At 36.3% G+C, this 22,812-nt stretch overlaps 2 protein-coding genes across 8 annotated transcripts; both read left to right on the forward strand.

Moving 5' to 3' along the window:
• The first annotated feature begins 5,532 nt into the window (after positions 1–5,532).
• Positions 5,533–18,151, forward strand: LOC110682765 (putative pentatricopeptide repeat-containing protein At1g19290). 5 transcript variants are annotated; one of them, XM_021859096.1, is made up of 7 exons: positions 5,533–8,749; positions 8,894–8,970; positions 9,691–9,867; positions 10,809–11,063; positions 16,744–16,907; positions 16,991–17,549; positions 18,015–18,151. In XM_021859096.1, exon 1 carries the CDS (start codon positions 5,828–5,830, stop codon positions 8,666–8,668), a length of 2,841 nt encoding a protein of 946 aa, XP_021714788.1. In that variant the 5' UTR covers positions 5,533–5,827; the 3' UTR covers positions 8,669–8,749; positions 8,894–8,970; positions 9,691–9,867; positions 10,809–11,063; positions 16,744–16,907; positions 16,991–17,549; positions 18,015–18,151. The 5 variants fall into 5 exon arrangements, 4 of the variants coding, with proteins under 4 accessions (XP_021714788.1, XP_021714787.1, XP_021714786.1 ...); XM_021859095.1 differs by having other exon boundaries at positions 9,763–9,867; positions 10,809–13,206; XM_021859094.1 differs by having other exon boundaries at positions 9,763–9,867.
• Positions 18,152–18,300: 149 nt separating this feature from the next.
• On the forward strand, positions 18,301–22,506 carry LOC110682767 (pyruvate, phosphate dikinase, chloroplastic-like). Of its 3 annotated transcripts, XM_021859099.1 has the most exons (7): positions 18,339–18,419; positions 20,124–20,191; positions 20,439–20,567; positions 20,786–20,923; positions 21,009–21,086; positions 22,009–22,100; positions 22,220–22,506. In XM_021859099.1, the coding sequence occupies exons 2-7, from the start codon at positions 20,129–20,131 to the stop codon at positions 22,260–22,262; spliced, it is 543 nt and encodes a 180-aa protein (XP_021714791.1). In that variant the 5' UTR covers positions 18,339–18,419; positions 20,124–20,128; the 3' UTR covers positions 22,263–22,506. The 3 variants fall into 3 exon arrangements, with proteins under 3 accessions (XP_021714792.1, XP_021714791.1, XP_021714790.1); XM_021859100.1 differs by lacking the exon at positions 20,124–20,191 and having other exon boundaries at positions 18,301–18,419; XM_021859098.1 differs by lacking the exon at positions 18,339–18,419 and having other exon boundaries at positions 18,659–20,191.
• Positions 22,507–22,812: the final 306 nt, after the last annotated feature.

A 22,812-nucleotide genomic window follows, 5' to 3' on the forward strand; every position in this document is an offset into this window, starting at 1 on the left:
ATCAAATTAAAATAAAAAATAAAACTAAAATCGAAATAAAAAAAAAAAAAAACCATCTTACCCACCACGACTATCTAACCCACCGATTTTGGCTTGAAATTACGGTTTTAAAGGTCAAATTCGACCATAAATTTGACATAAAAAACTTGAACACCCACACGCATGCACGAATATGTACGAATTTGCTCGAAATTATACTCGAAATTTGCTCGAAATTTGTTCGAAATTTGACTTGGAGTTTTGGTTGATTTTGTCGAGATTATCCGGTTTTGGTTCGAATTTGTGGAGATGAGAAAGAACAAAGAAAAAGAGAAAGAGAAAGAAGAGAGGAATGAAGGAAATCGAAGATGAAAAGGGAAGAGAAAAGGAGAAAGAGGGAGAAAGGGGGATATGGAAGAGGAGAGAGAGAGAGAGCAGCGAAAATGAAAGAAAGAGGAGAGAGAATCGGGAAATGAAGGGAGGGGTGGGTGGCTATGACAGGGTAGAGTCGTATCCCCAAATCAAAAATAATTCCTAAATCCTCTAACTAATGTAGATAGGGAAGTAGGGTCGAATCCACAGAGAAACGGATCTTTCTATTCCTAATTAACTATTATAATCTAGATTATGAGGTAACCAATATTTATATTTGAATAATAAACTAAACTACGGAGATCAAGAATAAGGAGAAAATAATATATAAAAGGATCTAGGGCATAAGTTCACCAATAAATAATACTCTAGGGTAAAACATAATAATCAATCATTGACATTGCATAAATAACATGATTAACAGGCTCTCGCAATTTATTAATCAACATAGATCTAACAGGCTCTCACAATTTACTAGATCTAAGTTCCTATTGAAAATAGCCTTTAATATCAAATTAACATCTGCTCGATTCATCAATTCAATATTGCTATACTTTTACAAGCCATAATTGTAAAGCGTTAAAACAATTCAATAAGAAATTATCATGCAATATCAAAAATCAATAATAGTCAATCATCAATGCATCAATTAACCAGATCGTAAAGGGCTTTCGCTACGTATTACAATCACAGAATTAATCTACCGGTATTAAATCTCATCTCTCGAATCTCGACTTAACCATTTATAAATTAACCTGCCTATTGAAACTAGACCTAAACATCAATTCTCATCTGTCGAATCTCGAATCAATATTGTCAAACTCATGCATAAAAGATCAGGCCTAATCTAGTCACAGAGCATTAAATCAATCAATAGGAAATTAATCTAGCATTGACAATCAACAACAATAAATTACCCCTTCATATTATTTATGGATCCCCATAAACCCTAGAAAGAAAACTACTCACACATAATAGAAACTAAACTAATCAAAGCAATAAAGCAAGACATGATTAAAGGTATGAAATAACAACTAAGATTAACGGAAGAGAAATAGTTACCAAAGGAAATTTGTATTAATGAAAAATAATTAAGAACAAGAGTTGAGAGAAAAGTTGAGAGAGAGAAAAATCCTAAGTAGAGAGAGAAAATATAATAAAAGAAGGTAATCCTAAATTACGTACAAATCTCGTACTTAAACATTCCCTAAAGCAAAAATTAAAACTAACTAATCAGGTCTTGAGAAAACACGCGCCCGATTGGGCGAAGGGCCGCCCGATCGGGCCCGCCTTTTTCTTCACGATCCATCTGGGCAGCCGCGCCCGATCGAGCTAACGCTCACCCGATCGGGCGCGCCTTCTTGCTGGTGCTCTCTTATGCGCGCCCGCCCGATCAGGCGCAAGCTTGCCCGATCGGGCCCGGTCTTCTTCTTGAGGCTCGGATTTCGATTGGGCTCAATTCCTCGGCCCAATCTAAGTTTCCTCATCGGGTCTTGATTAAACGATCCAATAGCCTCGGTATCTCATACCGAGCCCTTAATCATCGGCTCTCACCGATCCCGGGCTTCAAAAGCGGTCGTGTCTTTCTAGCTTCCGTAGTTGATCCATAAAACCCGGGAAAATGCTCCAAAAGTGCAATTTCCTGTAAAATACAACTAAAACTACGAAAACACTAGAAAACACAAATTAGTAATAAACGTGGCTCGAAAGAGCCAAAAACACTACTAACTATGACCAAGGGACGGGTATAAATTACTATATAAAATGGACATATCAGGCTACAAGCTAAGTACGATTAGTTTAGGGTTCTTTTTTAAATGGCAAGCGGTTCGCACCAAAACCGCTTGCCATTTAATATTACAGGTTTTTTTTTTAAAAAAAAAAAATTGGGTAAATGGCAAGCGGATTTTTAAAACCGCTTGCCATTTGGGACTTCCCATCACTTATTTTCTACTAGTGAACCGACCTGGTAACCCCCGACCTAGTAACCCCAAGTAACCCCTAACCGCTGACCTAGTAACCCCTGACCGGACCACCTAGTAACCCCTGACTGGACCACCTAGTACCCCTGACCGGATCTAGTAACCCTTTACCCACCACCAACAACTACCACCAACGAACCACTACCAACCTAAACCACCAACGAAACCAGATCTAGAACCCAGAACCACGAAACCACCACTACACATCCACAAAACCACCACTACCCACCCACGAAACCACCACTATACACGAAAACAATTTGTTCTTCGTTCTTCAATTAAACAAAAAATTAAGTAATAAAATTTAACAACTTACAATTTATATAATCAAAATCTTCAGCTAATAAGATTGAATTCAACATAAAATTCGTAGAACATAAATTTCCAATAGTAAACCATTAATGAAGTTTGAAGAAAAAAAGAGGAGATAGAAATAAAATTGGGGGAAAAAGGAAAATGTCGTAGAAGATGAAAGAAGAAAAGAGAAGAGAGAAAGAGGAGAGAGAAGAAGAATTATGTACATACATACATACATACATACATACATACATACATACATACATACATACATATATATATATATATATATATATATATATATATATATATATATATATACATATATATATATACATATATATATATATATATATAACATATATACACACACGTATAAATTCAAGGAATCGTAAAAATTAAAGTCGATCTTTACTCTCTATTCAACCATCCTTTCATCATAATTTGCTCTTCCCTACCTTTTAAAAGTTTAATTAAACACTTATGAATAGTGTTATGCCAACTATATCCTTATACATGTCTATTTATATACTGAAAATTGTCTATTCACATATATGTACCCTCATATATGCTTGCAAATTACATATGTACCATTTTAGAGTTTGTTTGGCATCACTGTGGTTTTCTGTTTTTTGGTTTTTTGTTTTTTAAAAGTATATTATATATGTCACATAATGAATAAAAAGTTATTTAGACTTATTAAAATCATGATAATTTTGAAAACTGACAACAGAAAAGTGGAAACACCTTTTTCTTGTTTCCTATTTTTGGTTTTTAGTTTTTAAAAAAAAAAGAAAAAAAAACTGAAAACCAAAAATGATGCCAAAGAAGCCCTTAACCATTTGTTTTGTTTTAGGGTTTTTTCACAACATAGACCTGATTTTTTTGTTTATTCACCATACCCCTGAAAATTCACCATATACTCCCGAATTGTTTCAAAAATTCACCATATATCCTTAATGACAACAAAGTGAGTGAAATTTGATTGATTTTACATCGAAACCATCTTAAATCTCTCACCCCCATCCCCAAAACACTCCACTCCTTTTCTCCAACCCCTAAAACCACTCCAAGTATTCATAACCATATCCGTATGATTAATTTTGAGGATTAGAAAAGGAAATTTGGGGTGGTTTTGGGGGTGGTAAAACGGAATGTTTCAAAGGTATGGGAATGTATTTAGGGTGGTTTTGGGTCATAACTAACCCTAATGACTTACAAAATTAACAATCATTATTCATCAAGGGTATATGGTATATTTTTTGTAAAAATTCGAGGGTATATGATGAATTCAAAAAAGTTTAGGGGTATATTCTTTCTTTTTTTTTTCTTTTTATTTACTTACAACGTGTAGCATAGCTTTTTGGCTTTTTTTCCCTTTTATTTCCTATTCCTAATTCCCTATCTTTAAAAAGTTTGAGATAACTCTTAAAAAATATTTGAACAATTATACCCTATAAATTGTTTAATTAATTATTTGTCATCATAAATTAATGTTAGTTGATTTTTTTTAGTGAACTCTTAAGAATAGTGTAGCGTGGATATTTGAATCCTTAATAAAGGGTTTTTTACATCTTATTTTCCCTCATTTGCCTTGGGTCATGTTTGACAAAACTAGTGGTAGCGTAGTGGATAACTTTTAGTGGTCGAGTATCGGGTAGCTGTTAAAGTAGCAAGTAGCCGTCAATTAATAGTGGGTAGAGGTTAGCTGTCAATGTAGTGGTTAATAGTATAAGTGTTTGGTAAAAATAGCAGTTGAAATATTAAATACAGTAAAAGTACATGTATAATCAATACTTGCCAATATACTGTCAATTTTGAAGGGGCTTCCATCGGATTTCACCGGTGGAAAGCCCCAATCTTTATTTTCTTTTAAGCCTTTTGTTTTAGGTTACAATAATGTTTCCCTCGAAAGAAAGGGTTTATCTCCTTCGAAAGACAAGGTTTTTTCGATCTCCTTCGAAAGACAAGGTTTTTCGTACTCCTTCGAAAGACAAGGTTTTATTGGTGCTTAATTTGGTCTCCGGTTGTGCGGGGCTACTATTGATTGTGGCTCGGATTCGGGTTACGGAATCAGCTCAAGATTTGACTTTCTCACAAACTTGCGAAGCGACGACGGATCCATTCAAAAAGTTGTATGAGACAACGAGTCGAGAATATGCCGAATTGTTATATTTATGTATTTGGATTCTTACTCCTTCCCCGATTAATTCTTGTTTGATTTTGTTAAATTCGTTTTCATTATCGTTCATTGTTAATTGTAGATGTCGTATGGCTTATATTAATGAAATTTAGTGTCCTTTAGGACTTTTTTCAAAAAAAAAAAAAAAAAAAAATACTTGCCAATATACTAAAGTAATCCCCATCCTTATCCCCAAAGTACACGTGTCGCATTTGTATTAAAAAGTTTCCAGCCAAAAACCTTTTTTTTTTCTTTTTTTTGTTCATGAAAATTAATAACATAAATAAATAAGTAAATAAAGAAAGAATATGCAACCTAAAAAATAGAGCAACAATAACAACTTAAATAAATAAAATAGGAAACTAAAATTAGAGAGAAGTACTCTACATTACCATATCTAATCTATAATAATTAATAACATAAATAGATACTTCTCAAATTTATAGTACTCCGTAATTTATAAAAATAATTTGTTTTCTTGTAAATATCCAAGCATTGCTCGGGCAAAGAAGTAGTATATTTATAAAGTGAACAAAATATGTCAAAAGCTACCCGCTACCTTTAAATGCTAATATTATTAACGTTTGACAAAAACTACCTAAACACTACCTCTACAATACAAATAACAACAATATTAATCGCTAACTTACCAAATACACCTATGTTTTTCTACTGGTGTTTTGACTTGGTCCAAACACTAATCGCTATTTAAATCGCTAGACCTTAATGTTACCAATTACTAATGTTGTGACATAAACTTAAATTGAAAGAGATTTTCGAACATGACTAGCTATTCATGCACAGGGTCTAACCTAGTGAAATACTACGTACTATTGTGTAACCGTACATGGCACGGTAACTAAACTAGTTATTTATATAGTTGTCTCAAAAAAAAAAAAAAAAAAAAAAAAAACAAAAAAAAAAAAAAACTCAAAGTTCTGACTGCAATCACCTAAACTAGAATTTGAAAACAACAGTAACACTCTGCAGAAGCTACAACCAACTCAAAGTTCCAATGCTAAGACACTCCTTCCGCACTCTCTTTCTCTCTCCTCGCCATTTCCGGCGATGCATCCACTGGTCTCCCACCCACGAAACCAACCTCACCTCGCCAGAACTCCTCTCCCGCCTTTGCCGCCTCTTAGTCCTCCGCCGCTTCGACACGGCTGCCAAACTCCCCATCAAATTTTCCGACGACATTGTCATTGATATCCTTACAAATCTTCGCTTAAATTCTGATGCTTGTCTTGGGTTTTTCAGGTTAGCTTCGAATCACCAAAAGTATCGCCCAGGTTATAGATGTTATTGTATGATTGTTCATATTTTGTCAAAGGGTAGGTTGTTTGATGAAACTAGGATTTATTTGAATCAACTTGTTGATGTTTGTGGAAATACCCACTTGCCAATTCGTGTTGTTTGGGGTGAATTGGTTAGGGTTTATAGAGAATTTGGTTTTTCTCCTACTGTTTTTGATATGATTTTGAAGGTATTTGCTGAAAAGGGGTTTGTTAATGATGCACTCTATGTGTTTGATAATATGGGTAAGTGTGGTCGTGTGCCGAGTTTGCGGTCTTGTAATAGTTTGTTGAGCTGTTTGGTTAAGGATGGGCAGTATGATATGGCTATTTGTGTTTATGATCAGATGGTGAGAGTTGGAATCGCCCCGGATGTGTTTATGTGTAGTATTGTAGTGAATGCATATTGTAAAGGTGGTAGAGTTGGGAGAGCTGTCGAGTTTATTAAAGAAATGGAGTGTTTGGGTTTGGAGCCTAATGTTGTGACGTATCATAGCTTGATGAATGGGTATGTTAGCTTAGGAGATATGGTAGGAGCTAAAGGGGTTCTGACCCTGATGGATGAAAAGGGAATCGCCGGAAACATGGTCACTTATACCATTCTAGTGAAGGGCTATTGTAAACAATGTAATATGAAAGAAGCAGAGGAGTTGTTATTTGAAATGAAGGAATTGATGGTAGATGTTTATGCATATAGTATTTTGATAGATGGTTATTGTCAGATGGGTAAGATGGATGATGCTGTTAGAATCCGGGATAGCATGTTAGGATCTGGTCTGAAGATGAATCCAGTCATCTGTAACTCCTTGATAAATGGTTATTGCAAAATTGGGGAAGTCAAACAAGCTGAGTCAATATTCTTACAAATGGTGGATTGGGGTTTGAAGCCTGATTGTTATAGTTTTAGTACTTTGATAAATGGGTATTGTAGAGATGGTCATAGTCGTGAGGCTTATGTTCTTTTTGACAAGATGATCCATGAAGGGGTTGAACCCACTGCTGTTACATACAATATTCTTCTGAAAGGTTTATGTTGTGAAGGAGCACTAGATGATGCTATGCAGGTTTGGCGTATGATGCTGAAAAGAGGTGTGAGACCAAATGAAGTCAGCTATTGCACGTTGCTTGATGGATTCTTCCAAATGGGAAGGGTAGATGAGGCTTTTAGACTGTGGAAAAAGATTTTAGCAAAGGGGTTAGCCAAAAATAGTATTACATTTAACACTATGTTAAATGGTCTGTGCAAGATGGGGAAAATGGCTGAGGCAGAGATTATTTTAAAGAAGATGATCGATCTTGGGTGTTCTCCTGATGGGATGACATATAGGATCCTTAACGATGGCTATTGCAGAATTGGACATGTTGAACAAGCTTTTAATATTAAAGATATGATGGAGAAAAATTCAATTTCACCATCGATTGAAGTGTACAATTCTCTTATTGATGGTCTTTTTAAAAGTGGAAATTCATCTCAGGTTCCAGGTCTTGTTACTGAAGTGCATGAAAGGGGTGTATCCCCAACTATTGTCACCTATGGTGCCCTGATTGCGGGTTGGTGCAAACAAGGATTGTTTGATAAAGCATTGAGTGTGTATGAGGAGATGCTAAAGAAGGGGCTCACACCGAATGTATCTATTTGCTGCTCTCTGGTTAGTGGGCTTTACAAGTTTGGTAGGATTGAGGAAGCAAATAACTGGCTGCAGAAAATGGCTGACTTAATTTCTCTAAGTTCTGGATCATTTGAAGAGTTTTGGACAGCAGACCAAATAAACCTAGATGAACGCAACATTATAGATTCTATTGACTCAAGTTTTAAGAGTCTACTACCTAATAATGTCATCTATAATTTGGCTATATTAGGGCTTTGCAAATCTGGGAAGCTTAAAGATGCAATGACAATGTTCTCAACTTTATTGAAGAGAGGGTTTGTGCCAGATAATTATACGTACAGCGTTCTGATTCATAGACATTCTATTGCTGGCAGTTTTAAAGAAGCTTTTCAATTACGTGATGACATGCTGGAAAAGAATTTAGTTCCAAATATTACTGTCTATAATGCTCTCATAAATGGCCTGTGCAAGTCCAGAAACCTGGATCGTGCTGTAAGACTTTTTCAGAAACTTAAACGGAAGGGCTTAGTTCCTAATGTTGTAACCTATAATATTTTAATTAGTGGGTACTGCAATTCTGGCAATACAAATGAAGCAATAAAACTTAAGGACAGAATGGAAGAAGAAGGCATTGTTCCTTCTGTCGTCACCTATTCCACCCTAGTTAGTGGTCTATGTAAGAAAGGAGATATTGAAAAAGCATTGGAGCTCTTGGACTATATAAATAATGCCAATGAGGATACTGAGCTTAGTTCTTATCATGCTATAGCTCTGAATCATGTGAAGAGTTGTAACATAGAGAAGATCACTGAACTTCATGGGGCATTACAGAGCAAGCTCCACTTTCCTGACATTGAGTATGCAAATGAAGATGACTCTGTAAAGTCGTTCAGATGTGAGGAACAAGAAGTCCTCAATGCAAAGGACACACTAGTGACTGCTCTTCATTAATCTATGTGAAGAGCAAAATCACATTGGAGAGGTCTTCATTTCCTACCACCACTCTGCTCCATTAAGACCATAACTATTTCAGTAAGAGACAGGCAATCAAAATTTCAATTTCTACGTGTTATTTTCTTAGATTTACTCACAGAATACGTGTAGTAATTCATTTGATCCTGCTACTATGATTTGATTTTTCTTTCTTGATGATAACAATTTTGTGATCTATACCAGGTGAAGCTTAGGGTGCAGGTGCCCCCAACTTTCCAAGTTGATGTCTTGCCCCTCCCAAATCGTCCTGTCTATTGGAGGTGAAGTTTTCATAATTCTCAAATTGAGGCTTTGAGCTTTGGGTATTTCATTACTGATCTACCTCTTTTATGTATATTTCTTACATGTTTCATCTTATAGCTCTTAAAATATATACATGTATATTTTATGCTTGTATATGGTATTTTCTTGTACAAATTCACAATTGTAATAATCCTTAATTCTTACTCTTCTGTTACTTTTGAATTAGCTACTTAATTTTATAATTAACAGTTTCGTTATATTCTTGTTCATCTGAATAGCTATTCTCCATCCTCTTAAGTTTTAAAAGCAATCCCCTATCACTACTCTTTCACGAGAAACTATTGCCTATGGCTTGAGTGGTCTCATTTTGTGCCCTTTTTATCTTCACATTTTAGGTGGTTTCTTCTTAATATGCCCTTTTTGTCTCATTTTGTGCCCTTCGTCCCACAATGTTTTTAGACTTCCGTTTAATAGAAATCACCGTATGTTTTTCATCATTCTCTTTAAAGTTAAAAACAATTTCTCTTTCCATATTCTTACTTATTTTTATAAGAAATCTAAATCTATTACCATTTTTTTTAAAGTTAAGAATGTTCAAATCTTCGGAAATCTCCTTCCTTTCTTATTAAGTTATTATAGGTGGATTTTTTTATTATTATTATTTTTTTTTTATTGGTATCACCTTGATGAAGTTCCACAATCACTCCTTGATAATAATTCTTGGTATGATTGTCCAGGCCAAGAGTATAGCATATTTCGCTTTCCATTGACTAGAAATTATAATCCGAGAACCTTTTACTGGGTGACAGGATTCCCAAGGACTACTTATGCAGGACCCAATCTGGAGGCCTTGGAGAGAGGTTCCAAGGCTTGGCCGAAGCCCGAAGATTAATTAGCCTTGTCAAGCCAAGAAGGTCATTCCTTTACTTTGTTGTTGTTGTTGGATTTTTTTTTCTTCATTGAAGAGATATTTATATAACTTCGAGGGCTTTATAGGCTTAGTAATTTTAATGGTTTTATCATCAATGGTGATGTAGGTATTATTTGGACTTGAGTGTAGCTTTTTGATGATCTACTGTATGTTAGTTTGGGATGTCAGAAGGGTAGTTGATTCTATGGAATTTGAAGTTGAGGGTTAATATGGAAGCAGAATAAAATTATGCCAGCTGACCTTGTGGAAGTACAGGAGTTTGGGCAATTCCAAGAAGTGCAAGCTTAAGCTGAGGCCTGAGGCAGTAGCTTGACATTATTTTTAAATGGTTGCTAATTTAGAGATTGTTTCTACTGATCAAGGAATACTGTTATGCTAACTATCAGATAATTTAGTATATGCTTTTGCTAACATAGTTATGTTTCTTTGAGGACTTGGCTATTCAGCAATCAAGTTTTAAGTTTTTGGTTTCATCAAGAAATTTTTTATTTTGACCTTTTTCTCAAGAAATCCACGTCTGTTGATGCTGAAGTAGTTGGTGTGTGCTTCAAGGAGGATATGTAAGATGGTGTTTCTCGGTTCTTTTATATGAGTCAAATTTTGATAATTATTCGCTCTTGGATATGTATTGAGAAAATATGTCTCGTTTTACGGAGTGAACACTTCCTCTCAAGCCTGTGCTAGATCTGTTTGCATTTGCAGAATGGGGGAATATCTTTTCAATAAAGTACTAAACTGCTGAAGGTGGACAATCTTTGTTTTCTATGAAAGCTAGCTGTGAATGTTACTTTATCTTCTTAAATTATATTATGCTAAATGCAGTATGCCTCATTCTTTCTTTTGATAATGAATTTTCACATATCCACTCTGGAGGAGTCCAGGTGCTTTGTTAACTCTAAAATGTTTGCTTGTTTGTTTTTTAAGGTGTTGAAGAACTGAACTCTGTAAACACTTTATCACCGCTGTTCGCCTAATAATTTCAAAATAACGGAGAGAAAAAATGTGGATCATGCAAGAGAAAGGAATATCCTTAGTCACTGTGTATCTGCAGATCATAGTATTGTTGCTTATGAAATTTTCTGTTCATCATCACACTTGTTGAATAATATGTTTCTGCTGCAACTGATGTGGGTATTCTTCAAAGGATATCCATGCAGATATATGGATTGTTTCACATAGGTCAGTTTCGTATCTGGGCTCTTTAAACGTTTTGTTTTAGAAAACGATTGCTGCTACTGAGAGAAAATTAATAAAGAGTGGGCATTTAAGCTTCTATTGCTGATGAATTGAAAATTTTAAGGGTATCAAATTTGAAAACGCTGTAGCAAGATCAACTATGCTCTACACTTTTCTCAGTTTTTAATGAATTTAGTTACGGCTATCATGCCATAGACTATTTGGTCACATTAATGATTGCCTTTTGCTGTAGCCAGTCCCCAGTGGCACTAGCACTCTGCCTAGTATTGAGGTGGGTTAGTGTCTTCGGGTCTTAACCCATCAATTAGGATATATTTTAAATTTCCTCGTCTCTTTCTGTTATTTCCTATGAGAGGTGGGACATCTTCATGGAGCCTCTCTCCATTTGCCAGAGATGAGTGAGTGGGAACGAGATGCAAAGCTTTTAACTATAGAGATAAGCTAGTGGGAGTGAGATGCAAAGCTTTTAACTATAGAGATAAGCTAGTGGCTTCATTTCTTACTAGATTTTTGCAGCCTAGAATGGAGATAGCCTAGAATGTTACAATCTTCACACCCTAAGATACGACGTTGATCTATACATTTGTTTAAGCTCATTCGACATGCATCGTAACACTTTACTCCTCTCTTTTCGCGTTTTTCTTTTTCGGGATAAAGTCGGTACCCTCCACAAAAATGGCGGAAATTTTTGTTTTTTTTTTTTTTTGCGTTTTCGAGTCGAATGCACACATAAGTCATGTACACATCGAGTCTCATGAGTCAATACTCTTCACACACCAGTCACATCGAGTTAAGTTAACCTCGAGTCGGTCAATCACATTAAGTCAAGTTTATACCTTGAGTTATGTCAAGCCATGTATGTCAAAACGCTTCGAGTCGAGTCATGACAAGTCATATGTGTTGAAAACACCTTAAGTATTATGCAATGAATCAAGCAACACTAAGCCTTAGGTCAACCCTAAAAGATGAGCAAAGTCCTATATTCCAAAATATAAATGCAGGTACAAAAGATTTGAAGCAAAAGGACACAAATGGCTTAGCAAATCAAATAGAGTCGGCCCGTTCGCAGTTAGATTGACGATCAGCCTGATTGATTGAGCACATCCGGATTTTGATCAAACACCTCGTATGGAATAGTAATTGGTCATAATCGCGAATTTCCCCAAGATGAAAGATCTCAACGGAAATTAACTTAGACTCGGTAAGATCTTGAATGATAGGGTTTTCGACAGAGTTTCAAGGCATGGGAAGCTATCACTTCCAAAGAACAAGTGAGCAAGAACATTCCCGGATTAAAAATAAAAAACCGCGAATATAAACGCATGAAATTCTTCCAAGATAAGAGGAGTTTGAGCAAAACTTACATGGATCAGTAAATTAGAGATGAAGAGCTTTAATTTAAAGATTTAAGCGGATTTGGTTGAAAGGAAACGACCAAGTTGAAGGTTCAGAACAAAACCGAGCAACGAACAGCAGCAGCAGCAGAAATGGAGAAGAAAGGGGTTTTTTTATTTCAAAAACTTGACTTTGTCGCCAAACTTTCCCAATTCTTGAATGGTCTGGATAACTATGCTGCTCAAAGGTGCCTGATGCAATTTCCTCTGCCAAGTGTGGAGAGATAGCCTGTGCGGAAGAATCTCTGAGAAAAACCCTTGGTGAAGCCAAGGGTGAGGGGGAGCCTGCTGCCTTCAACAGCAGAGGTCAAGAACCTCGTCGACCTCGTAGATTAAACAATAGAGAGAGAGAGAGAGAGAGAGAGAGAGAGAGAGAGAGAGAGAGAGAGAGAGAGAGAGAGAGAGAGAGAGAGAGATCAGGAGCATCATGGAGAAGGGTGCTCTTTGTGGAAGGAAAACTCACTCTGAAGACCTGTGCTGGAAGGTGATTGGGTATCCAAAATGGCATCATATGTACAAGAAGCAGCAGGTAAAAGGAGGAGAGGCCGGAGCCAAAGGGAAGTGGAGCAAGCAGAAAACAGGAAAGCATGCTGGGAATGTGCAAATGTGCAAAAGTGCAGAAGAGTCTGTGTTTCACTGCACAGCAACTTGAACAAAACTTGTTCCCTCAAGCTCAAAGAATAGCAAAACTGGATATGACACTGAAGATGAAGTTGATGTGAAGTTTGCAGGTATGATTACTTGCTATAATGTTGTTAATACTGAAAATGAATGGATAATTGATTCAGGGGCAACACACCATATGATTTGTGATGATAAACTCTTGACCACTTGCACACCTATAAAGGCTAAAATAAATCTGCCAACAGGGAATACAGCAGCTATAACATGTAAAGGTGACGTGCTAAAAAAAGGGATAAAATTGTTGAATGTGTTGTGTGTGCCTGAATTCAGACATAGACATAGACATAACTTGATGTCTGTGGGAAGATTGATGAAAGATAACAACTGTGAAGTGAAATTTTACTCTGAAATGTGCACTATTTGCACAACTCAGCCTCTGGAGGACTATTCTATTTAGAAGATGCTGGAAAGAATAAGCAGCAGAAGAAAGGAGTAGATGGAAAGAAGTTGCAGGAAGATGCAATGAAGCTAGAATGTAATAAAACTAGTCTAGAAATGTGCAATGGGCACAGTAGGCTAGGACATGCTCCTATGAGCAAAATTGTTCAAATTGGCTGTGTATCTAACTCTAAATTTGCTGATGATGCTGTGTGTTTGGTTTTCCCTATGGCTAAATTTACAAAGTTGCCTTATTCTGCTAGTGAATCTCATGCTCAGAACTTGTTTGAATTGATTCACATTGATATTTAGGGTCCATACAAGGTGAAAACAAAAGGAAATTATAGATATTTCCTAACCATAGTTGATAATTGCTCTAGGGTTACCTAGTATAGTTTGCAAAAAATCAATTTCAAGCCTAGTGAGATATGATAATGCCCTTGAATTCAAGGATAGTAAATGCAAGGAGTATTTCAGTGATCTTGGAGCAATACATCAAACATCTTGTGTGGATAGACCACAACAAAATGGAAGGGTTGAAAGAAAGCATATAAACATCCTAGAGATGGCTAGAGCCCTGACTCCATTTTTGGGGAGACTGTGTATTGACAGCTACATACATAATCAACAGAATCCCAAATAGAATTGATAAAAAACATACATCTTATGAGAAATTGTTTGGCAAGAAACCAGACTACTCTCATATGAAAGTATTTGGTTGTTTAGCTGTAGCCTATAACCCAACTCTAAACAAAGACAAGTTTGCTGCAAGAGGTGTACCTTGTGTGTTTTTAGGTTATGCTCACAAACAGAAAGAGTACAAATTGATGAACCTCACAGTGTTTGTGTCAAGAGATGTTAAGTTCTATGAGAAATTATTTCCCTACAGTAAGAAGTCCACAACTCAGAAATACTTTGTTCCTGCACATATTCAGTTCCCATCAAATGTCCTAACTAGTGATGAAGAAGAGGGTAAGGAATCTGAGAATGAGAATGCAGAAGTTTAGGGGGAGCAGGACAATCAACATGAGAATGATGTAGAAAACTTGGACAGATTAGATTCAAAAGAGAATGATGCCCTTGATCATGATGCATAGCAGAATGCAATGAGTGATCATGATGACCATCAGTTGAGCGAGCCAGCCACCACCTGTGCAAATTGATATGAGAAGATCAACTAGAGAAAGGAAAGCAGCAGAGTATGATATGGGAAAAATACAAGCTCATGCAACTTGTGTCTCTAGCTCAATTCCAGCTATAGTAGAGCCACAATTTGCAGCTTTCTTGAGTCAGTTCATCCAGCAGGAAAAAAGGCCATTGGCTGTATATGGCTATACAAAACCAAGCTTAGCCCAGATGGCACTGTAGAAAGACACAAAGCAAGAGTGGTTGTCCTTGGGTGGAGACAGAGGTATGGAATCGATTATGAAGAAACTTTTGCCTCGTGGCAAAAATGAGCACAGTAAGATCACTAGATCACTCTTAGCTGTTGCTGCCATTGAAAACTGGGTGGTATACTGGTATGGCAAATGGATGTGAAGAATGCCTTCTTGCATGGAGATTTAGAGGAGGATGTATATATGAGCATGCTATCCAGGGTGGAACAACAGAATTCAAGTCAACACTCAAGGAGATGTGATAGGCACTAAAACTTCAAAAGTGTGTAAACTCAGGAAATCTGTATATGGCTTAAAACAGGCTCCAGTGGTTTTCAAAATTATGTGCTGCCCTTAAACAATTTGGCTTTACTCAATCTAAGGCTGATTACTCTTTATTCACCAAAGAGCATAATCAGCCATTTGCTGTTGTATTGGTGTATGTGGATGACTTGCTCTTAGCAGGAAATGATCGGTCTCTCCTCACTGAAGTGAAACAATACATGGCTTCCCAATTTCATATGAAAGACTTGGGAAACATCAGATACTCTTGGGGTTGGAAGTTGATAGGTCACAGCAAGGCATATTCTTATCACAGAAGAAATACACTCTTGATCTCATCAAAGAGTTTGGTTTGCAAAAGGCAAAGCCTGTAAAAATACCAATGGACCCTCATCTGAAACTCACAATTGAGAATGGTGTTCCCTTGCCTAGTGTGACAGAATATCAAAGACTGATTGGCAAATTGATATACTTGGGGCTGCCAAGGCCTGATATCACCTATGCTGTGAACAGTCTAAGTCAATTCATGCAACAACCCACATCAGTTTATATGCCGGCAGCCAAAAGAGTACTCAGATATATGAAGCTAGCTCCTGGCCAAGGGATATTATTGGCCTCTGCAACAGTCTTAACTGTATATGCAGACAGTGATTAGGGTGGATGCCCTATTACTAGGAGGTCAACCACAGCATGTTGCATTCTGCTAGGTGCCTCACCAGAAAATCATGTTGTTGCAAAATCATCAACAGAAGCAGAGTATAGAGCCATGGCTCTAGCAACTTGTAAAGTCACTTGGTTAACATAGTTGCTCAAAGACCTGGGAATGAAGAAGATAGGGGCTGCACTCTTAAAAGTGGACAACAAAGCAGCCTTGTCCATAGCAGCTAACCCAGTCCAACATGAAAGAACCAAACATGTTGAAATGGACTGCCACTTTGTTCTAGACAAAGTCCTTGCTGGGGATATACCAGAATACATTCCATCAGCACACCAGCCAGCAGATATCTTGACAAAACCTATGACAATCTCGCAGAAACAACAGCTTTTTTCCAAACTAGGAATCAGATCACACCATTCCTAGTTTGAGGGGGAGTAATGAAGATTAGTGTCTAATTATATGAGCTTCTGTCCTAGTAGTGTATTAGCTGCATTTTGTCCTGTAATGTCCTTTGTCATGTAGTACAGCTTGATATGCTGAGTCACTAGGTCAGATCATTCTAGGGATTGATTCCTAGGAGTATATATATGTACAAAGGGTGTAAATAATGCTGTAATAATATTCTCTCAATCATTGAGCTTCCATAAGCTTTCTTCCTCAATACTCTTGCTATTTGCTTCCAATATCAAGACATATTTGTCTTCACTTCATTATCAAGTTTACCTACTGAGATCGAATTCAACTGAATATCTGGAACATGTGTGACATCATGTAGTGTTAGGTTGCACCCTTTATTGGTTTTCAAGCATGTATCTCCAATAGTTTACCTTCTTAAACTTATGTGAATGCTGATTTCCTTGTCCCAACTGACATACGTATGCATTATAAAGGTGAGGATCGAGACTAGTCCAGAGGATGTAGGGGGCATGCATGCACTGTTGGAATCTTGACTGCAAGGGGTGGAATGACATCTCATGCAGCTGTTGTGGCTCGTGGCCGGGGAAAGTGTTGTATTTCAGGGTGTTTAGAGATCCAAGTGAATGATACTAACAAGGTGATTCCTATGTTTACTTTATATTTTAACCTTGATCATTGTTTATCAGATGTGATGTGTGAGATTTATTGCTCATTTTCCAGGTTCTTGTGGTTGGAAACAAAGTAATATCTGAAGGTGAGTGGCTTTCTCTTAATGGATCAACTGGCGAAGTGATCTTAGGGAAAGAACCACTTTTACCTCCTGCTCTCAGTGGGGATCTGGAAATCTTCATGTCATGGGCTGATAACATACGGCGGCTTAAGGTTATACAGTTTCGACATACTGTTTCTCAATTCCATGCATTGCATTTTCCTCATCAAATTTAGGCATCCCAAAAACTGGTCAGAATTATCTTGGAGTTATGTGCGGATATTAATTGTGTGAGTGATACATCCAAGCATTCATTATGAGCGTGCCTCCATGTTCCCTAAACAACTGTGATCTACATATGTATTTTGTCTATGTAGCTTTCGTTATAGACTGTTTCTTTGACATTGGCTATAGCAAGGCTAAATCATGCAGAACATCGCAAATTAATATAAATCACATTCACTGTTAGTATATGTATAGGTCATGGCAAACACAGATACCCCAGAGGATGCATTAGCAGCAAGAAACAATGGTGCTGAAGGAATTGGACTTTGTAGGACTGAGCACATGGTAGTTTACACTTTTTCTCTTAGTAATCTATTGTTATGAGATGATTTGTTGGTGTTGCTTTTATATTTATCAGTAGTTATCACAAAGAAGGGCTATTTAAATATTGAAATAACATTGTCATGCCCTTGATGCTAAATTTTGTATATACTTATAGTTTCATAGCGGAAATATGATTGCAAATATTTCAAATCTTGTTAGACTCAACTTTGACAGGAGTCATGCTGGAGTTGCCTTTAATTTAATTTCAATAATCGCTAAATTGTGTGTTGTCTGTCCTATTCAAGTAAGAAGAGATTTTAATAATATTTAGAAGGGGGGAAATTTCAGTAGGTGATGAAAAATTCTTCATATGCCTTTGTTCTGGTCTGGTTCTTACAAGTCATGAGATTCTTTTTTGTTAAAAATTTATAATCATAATATGCCAGATAACTCAAGGAAACATGATTAATGTATGCATTGTCTTAGTTCTTTGCTTCAGATGACAGGATAGAGACAGTGAGGAAGATGATATGGCAATAACTCCTGAGCAGAGGAAAGTAGCTCTGGATCAGCTATTACCTTATCAAAGATCGGACTTTGAGGGGATTTTTCGAGCCATGGATGGCAAGAAAATTTTTTATTTTGATGTTTATTTTGGTTTAGTTACCTTGCATATAGGTGCTTTATTGTTATTTTTATTTTGTTAATTTCAGGGCTTCCAGTTACAATAAGATTGCTAGACCCTCCACTTCATGAATTTCTTCCAGAAGGTGACTTGGAACAAATTGTGAATGAACTGGCATCGGAAACTGGGATGGCAGAAGATGAAGTCTTCTCCAGAATAGAAAAGTTATTAGAAGTCAATCCCATGTTGGGTTTTAGGGGCTGCAGGTAATGGATAAGGTGTTCACATATAGTCATATATGTACTTATAACCTGTCAATTAAGAGTTTTGTTTTGTTTTGTTTATTTTTTATTTTTTTTATTTTTTGTTTATTTTTTTTATTTTTTGATATTCCGTTATTTATCAGGGCATTACCATACCATCTGAAATGTAGTCTTTCTTCAAAAGATGTTTGTTATAATATTAGCAGCACGATCAACTTAATACTTGTAGGAGGGGGAGGGGGGGGGGGGGTCAGCTGTATGCAGTCTTACAAAGAGGCTAATTTCTATAAATCCTTAATCAACAGAACTAAGCTCTAATACTATACTAAAATTAAGAAATGAAAGAAATCTTAAGAAGTCAATGTACTTTAAATCCCTTGTAATACTGATGTCAGAAAATAATGGATACTCTACTTCATAAATGAACATATTATGATTAAGCACAGATAGGGGTGTCAATTTGGGTAAACAGTTCAGGTTTGGGTTGAGTTTATCAGTTTTGGGTTATAACGGGTCGGTTTATAACGAGTTGAAATAATTAGCGGGTTGGTTTGGGTCGGTTTTGAAAATTATCGAGTCAATTCGGTTTGGTTTTTTAATTGCAGTTTCTATTCGGATCGGGTCCTTATTGGGTCGGGTTCTAGTCGGTTCGGGTAATAATCAATTTGGGTTGAACCGGGTTGGTTTGAAAGCGGATTTGGCCTGTTTAATGTGGGGTTCGGCTAAAATCAGTTCGGGTCTTAATTAGGACGGGTCGTAATTGGTTCGGGGTCATACTCAATTTGGGTTAAAGTGGGTCGGTTCGAAAATGGGTTTTGATTCAAAACAGAACGGGTGAAGTCGGATCCAATCATATCATTTCAGGTTATAATCGGTTTAGATTGAACTTAGTTGGTTTGAAAACGAGTTTACCCAATTTGAAGCGAGTTTCAGTTCAAATCATATCGGGCTAAAATTGAGTCAGATGATTATCGAGTCGAATTAGTCACATAACGGGTAGGAACGGGTCATGCTATAATCAAGTCAAGTCATAAATAAGTTGGGTTTATTGAGTAGTGGGTTGAAACGGATTAAATCATAAACATATTGGGTTACAGGTTGTAAATGACTCAGTCAAAACGGGTTACGGGTTTTAAACGATTTGGTCTCAATAGGTTACGGGTTGTAAACGGTTCGGTCACAACGGGTTACGGATTATAAATGGTTCGGTCACAACGGCTGTAGGTTTATCGGATTTTTATTGGGTTTTAATGGTTTTCGGTTTTAAATTGGTCGGGTTACTATCAGGTTTAGACGTAATCAGTTTGGGTTGCTTTCAGTTTCGGGTTGTAACGGTTTGGCTTGATAACGGGTCGGGTTAGTAACGGTTCGCACAAATTCGGTTCTGTTCAGTTTCGGGTTGGAAAAAATTGGGTCGGGTTAGTTTTCGGTTTCCAAAAAACGGGTTTTAAATAGTTCAGTTCCTTTTTGGATCGGTTCGAAATAGTCGGGTTTAACGGTTCGGGTCAGAAACTGACAGGTCTATAAGCAGAATATCTAATCATTTCATCATGTGCACAATGACAGTGATCATAAGGTCACTAGGTTATTATAAATTTATTTTAGAACTTGTACTGATGGAACTTGATGTGTCCTTAGAGGTTGGGAATTGAATATCATACCCTGAACTAACTGAAATGCAAGCACGTGCAATATTCCAAACTGCAGTTTCAATGAGCAACCAGGGTATTGCAGTTCTTCCTGAGATTATGGTTCCTCTTGTCGGAACACCACAGGCACGGACCCTTTTCTTTTTGCCAACATTTATTTTCTTTTCTCTTTTGGACTTGTTACCTTTGTTAGAACACTGGATTTATTTCCTGAATAGCAGGATCAGTAGGCATAACTCTTGTTGGGAATATTGTACTTACTTTTTTTTTTTTTACTTCTTTTCAAATATCTATTTTGATCCGCTTTGATCGTTGATTAGTTGGATTTTTGTTTGTGTTATGTTACCTTAACTATCGCATATCTGAGTGACAGGAGTTAGGGCATCAAGTGAGTTTGATACGAGAAGTAGTGACAAAGGTATTTTCTGAGATGGGTTCTTCCTTAAAATACAAGGTGGGAACAATGATTGAGATCCCAAGGGCAGCTCTAATTGCAGACGAGGTACAATAAAATTACTTTCTTCCTCTTAAAATTTCATATAATAGCTTTCGTATGTACTCAGGTGCTTTCCAACATACAGCTCTAGCAGAGTGAAAATTACTACTAAAGTTGGGTTTATAGACAGTATAGTTACAGTTCGTCGGATTTGTTTAATTTTTGTGCATATTTGAGGTACTGCACTTACCTAAAATATTGAAGTACAATATTTTATTTTGTAGATTGCAAAGGAGGCAGAATTCTTCTCTTTTGGAACAAATGATCTCACACAGATGACATTTGGGTATAGCAGAGATGATGTTGGGAAGTTCCTTCCTGTATACTTGTCAAAAGGCATACTGCAAACTGACCCCTTTGTGGTAAGTCAGTCTTACTCAATACTCACATCCCACCAGAATTGGCAAAATTAACTAGTCTACACAATGCTGCTCATTTTGAATTTAGGTTCTCGACCAAAAAGGTGTGGGCCACCTCATCAAACTTGCAACCGAGAAAGGCTGTGCTGCTAGGCCTAGCTCGAAGGTAAATTACAACATGAAGATCAATATGCCTTAATTATCAATCCATTTTAGAAATTGTTTAAACTTGAAGGTTTGTTCAAATTCAATTTATAGTCATTTTTTTTTGGTCAGGTGCTAATTCAAAATAATTTACTAACCCTGTTTATTTTTTAACCTAAACACTTTTCCATTAGCGCTATGCAGTAGCATAGTCCACTTTGACCAATTTTGGTAATTATTATATGAGAAATCATATAGACAAGTTAGATCTTGTTGAATTTGTCTCGATATATATTTATAATCTAGTCAGTGTTTTTAATCCTAGAGTGATCATGTGTCTCATGATGTGATGGTATTCATCTCTAAATAGCATTAAAAGGTAACTTGTGGTTGATCCTACTTGGCTCATGTTCTGTTTCTGTATATGAGCTGAGATCAAAATCTATATCATATTCGAGCCAAAAAACTGAAAACAGTTGTGAAAAAGTGTTTAGGTCAAAAAGATGAGCTGAGATCAAACTCAATATCATATAATGAGCATTTCGGATCTGGTTGATCCTATTTGGCTTATGAAAAAGTATAATTTTAATTTTGATAAGGAAATTCTTAGCCAGCTTTCCCGAGCTAAACACTGCCATGGAATTGAGCACATTGAGCCAAGCTTGAACTTGAACTCAAAATTTCATTTAATCCAATCAATTCAGCCTAGCAAGTTCAAGATAAATTGTGCCTTAGTTTAAATTTGTTGAAATTAACCTAAGTTGAGCTGAGCTATGTTTTAAGCTATGTTGAGCCATGTTAGAATTTACCTCTGCTTGTGACCCAGCCCTACTTTCATCGCTTTATCATGCAAATCTGTGATAACTCATACAAGGACCAACCTACCATTTGTACTTTTCCATCTACTAAAACACACTAAAAGTATTTTTTTAATACACTCACAGGTGGGTATATGTGGAGAGCATGGGGGAGAGCCTTCATCAGTTGTATTTTTCGCCAAGGCTGGACTTGATTATGTTTCATGCTCTCCATTCAGGTTTACTATGCTTATTCTCGTGCTTATACATTCTTGCTTAAGCATTTCATTTTTTTTTTTTTTTATTATTTTTTTTTATAACTTGAGCAGTATGAATATGGTTTTTATTTTGTTAACAGAATTCCCATTGCAAGACTAGCGGCTGCTCAAGTTGCTGTTTGAAAAACGCAGATGGTACATACAGACTACACCAAATGTAAATTGTAAATAATTGTATTGTACATCATAGTTTACAGGGCTCACCGCTATCCAATAAGAAGGGAGAAGCATCAGTCTTATTTAAATGTGTAATATTTGATGCAAAACAAGCGCTACTGTCAATTTATGTATAACATAAAGTTCTCAGCTTGTGATCTTTTTGTTCAACTATTTTATAAAAGCATAGTTGTTCAACTATTTTTTTCAAGCTATCAACTCGTGCTCTTGACAAACGTATATCAACAATTAATAGCATTACAAACCATAAAAAAAATAAAATACATATTGCTCACAAAAGTCCTATAATTAAATAGATAAATTACACAGGAGATAACATTCTATAAGTACCAAGTAAACATATGATGAGCTTCATCTTTATAAATCTTTGACTTCCATTCCTTCAGTAACTGCTTACCCTTTGTTTTTTGTGTAGGTAAATATGATTAAAAAAAAAAAAAAAAAAACTAATAATTTGAAAGCATATTTTAGGACGAATCTAACAAAACCCCACTTA

This window comes from Chenopodium quinoa, unplaced genomic scaffold (genome assembly GCF_001683475.1).
Source record: "Chenopodium quinoa cultivar QQ74 unplaced genomic scaffold, ASM168347v1, whole genome shotgun sequence".
Taxonomy (NCBI): domain Eukaryota; kingdom Viridiplantae; phylum Streptophyta; class Magnoliopsida; order Caryophyllales; family Amaranthaceae; genus Chenopodium; species Chenopodium quinoa.

Excerpts from the sequence above, each read along its gene's own strand:
- LOC110682767 (XM_021859098.1), top strand. The coding sequence starts at position 20,093 with ATGCAAGCACGTGCAATATTCCAAACTGCAGTTTCAATGAGCAACCAG. Across the intron at positions 20,568-20,785 it reads CAGCTCTAATTGCAGACGAG|ATTGCAAAGGAGGCAGAATT; the intron begins GTACAATAAAAT and ends TTTATTTTGTAG. Across the intron at positions 22,101-22,219 it reads GTTTCATGCTCTCCATTCAG|AATTCCCATTGCAAGACTAG; the intron begins GTTTACTATGCT and ends TTTTGTTAACAG.
- LOC110682765 (XM_021859096.1), top strand. The coding sequence starts at position 5,828 with ATGCTAAGACACTCCTTCCGCACTCTCTTTCTCTCTCCTCGCCATTTC.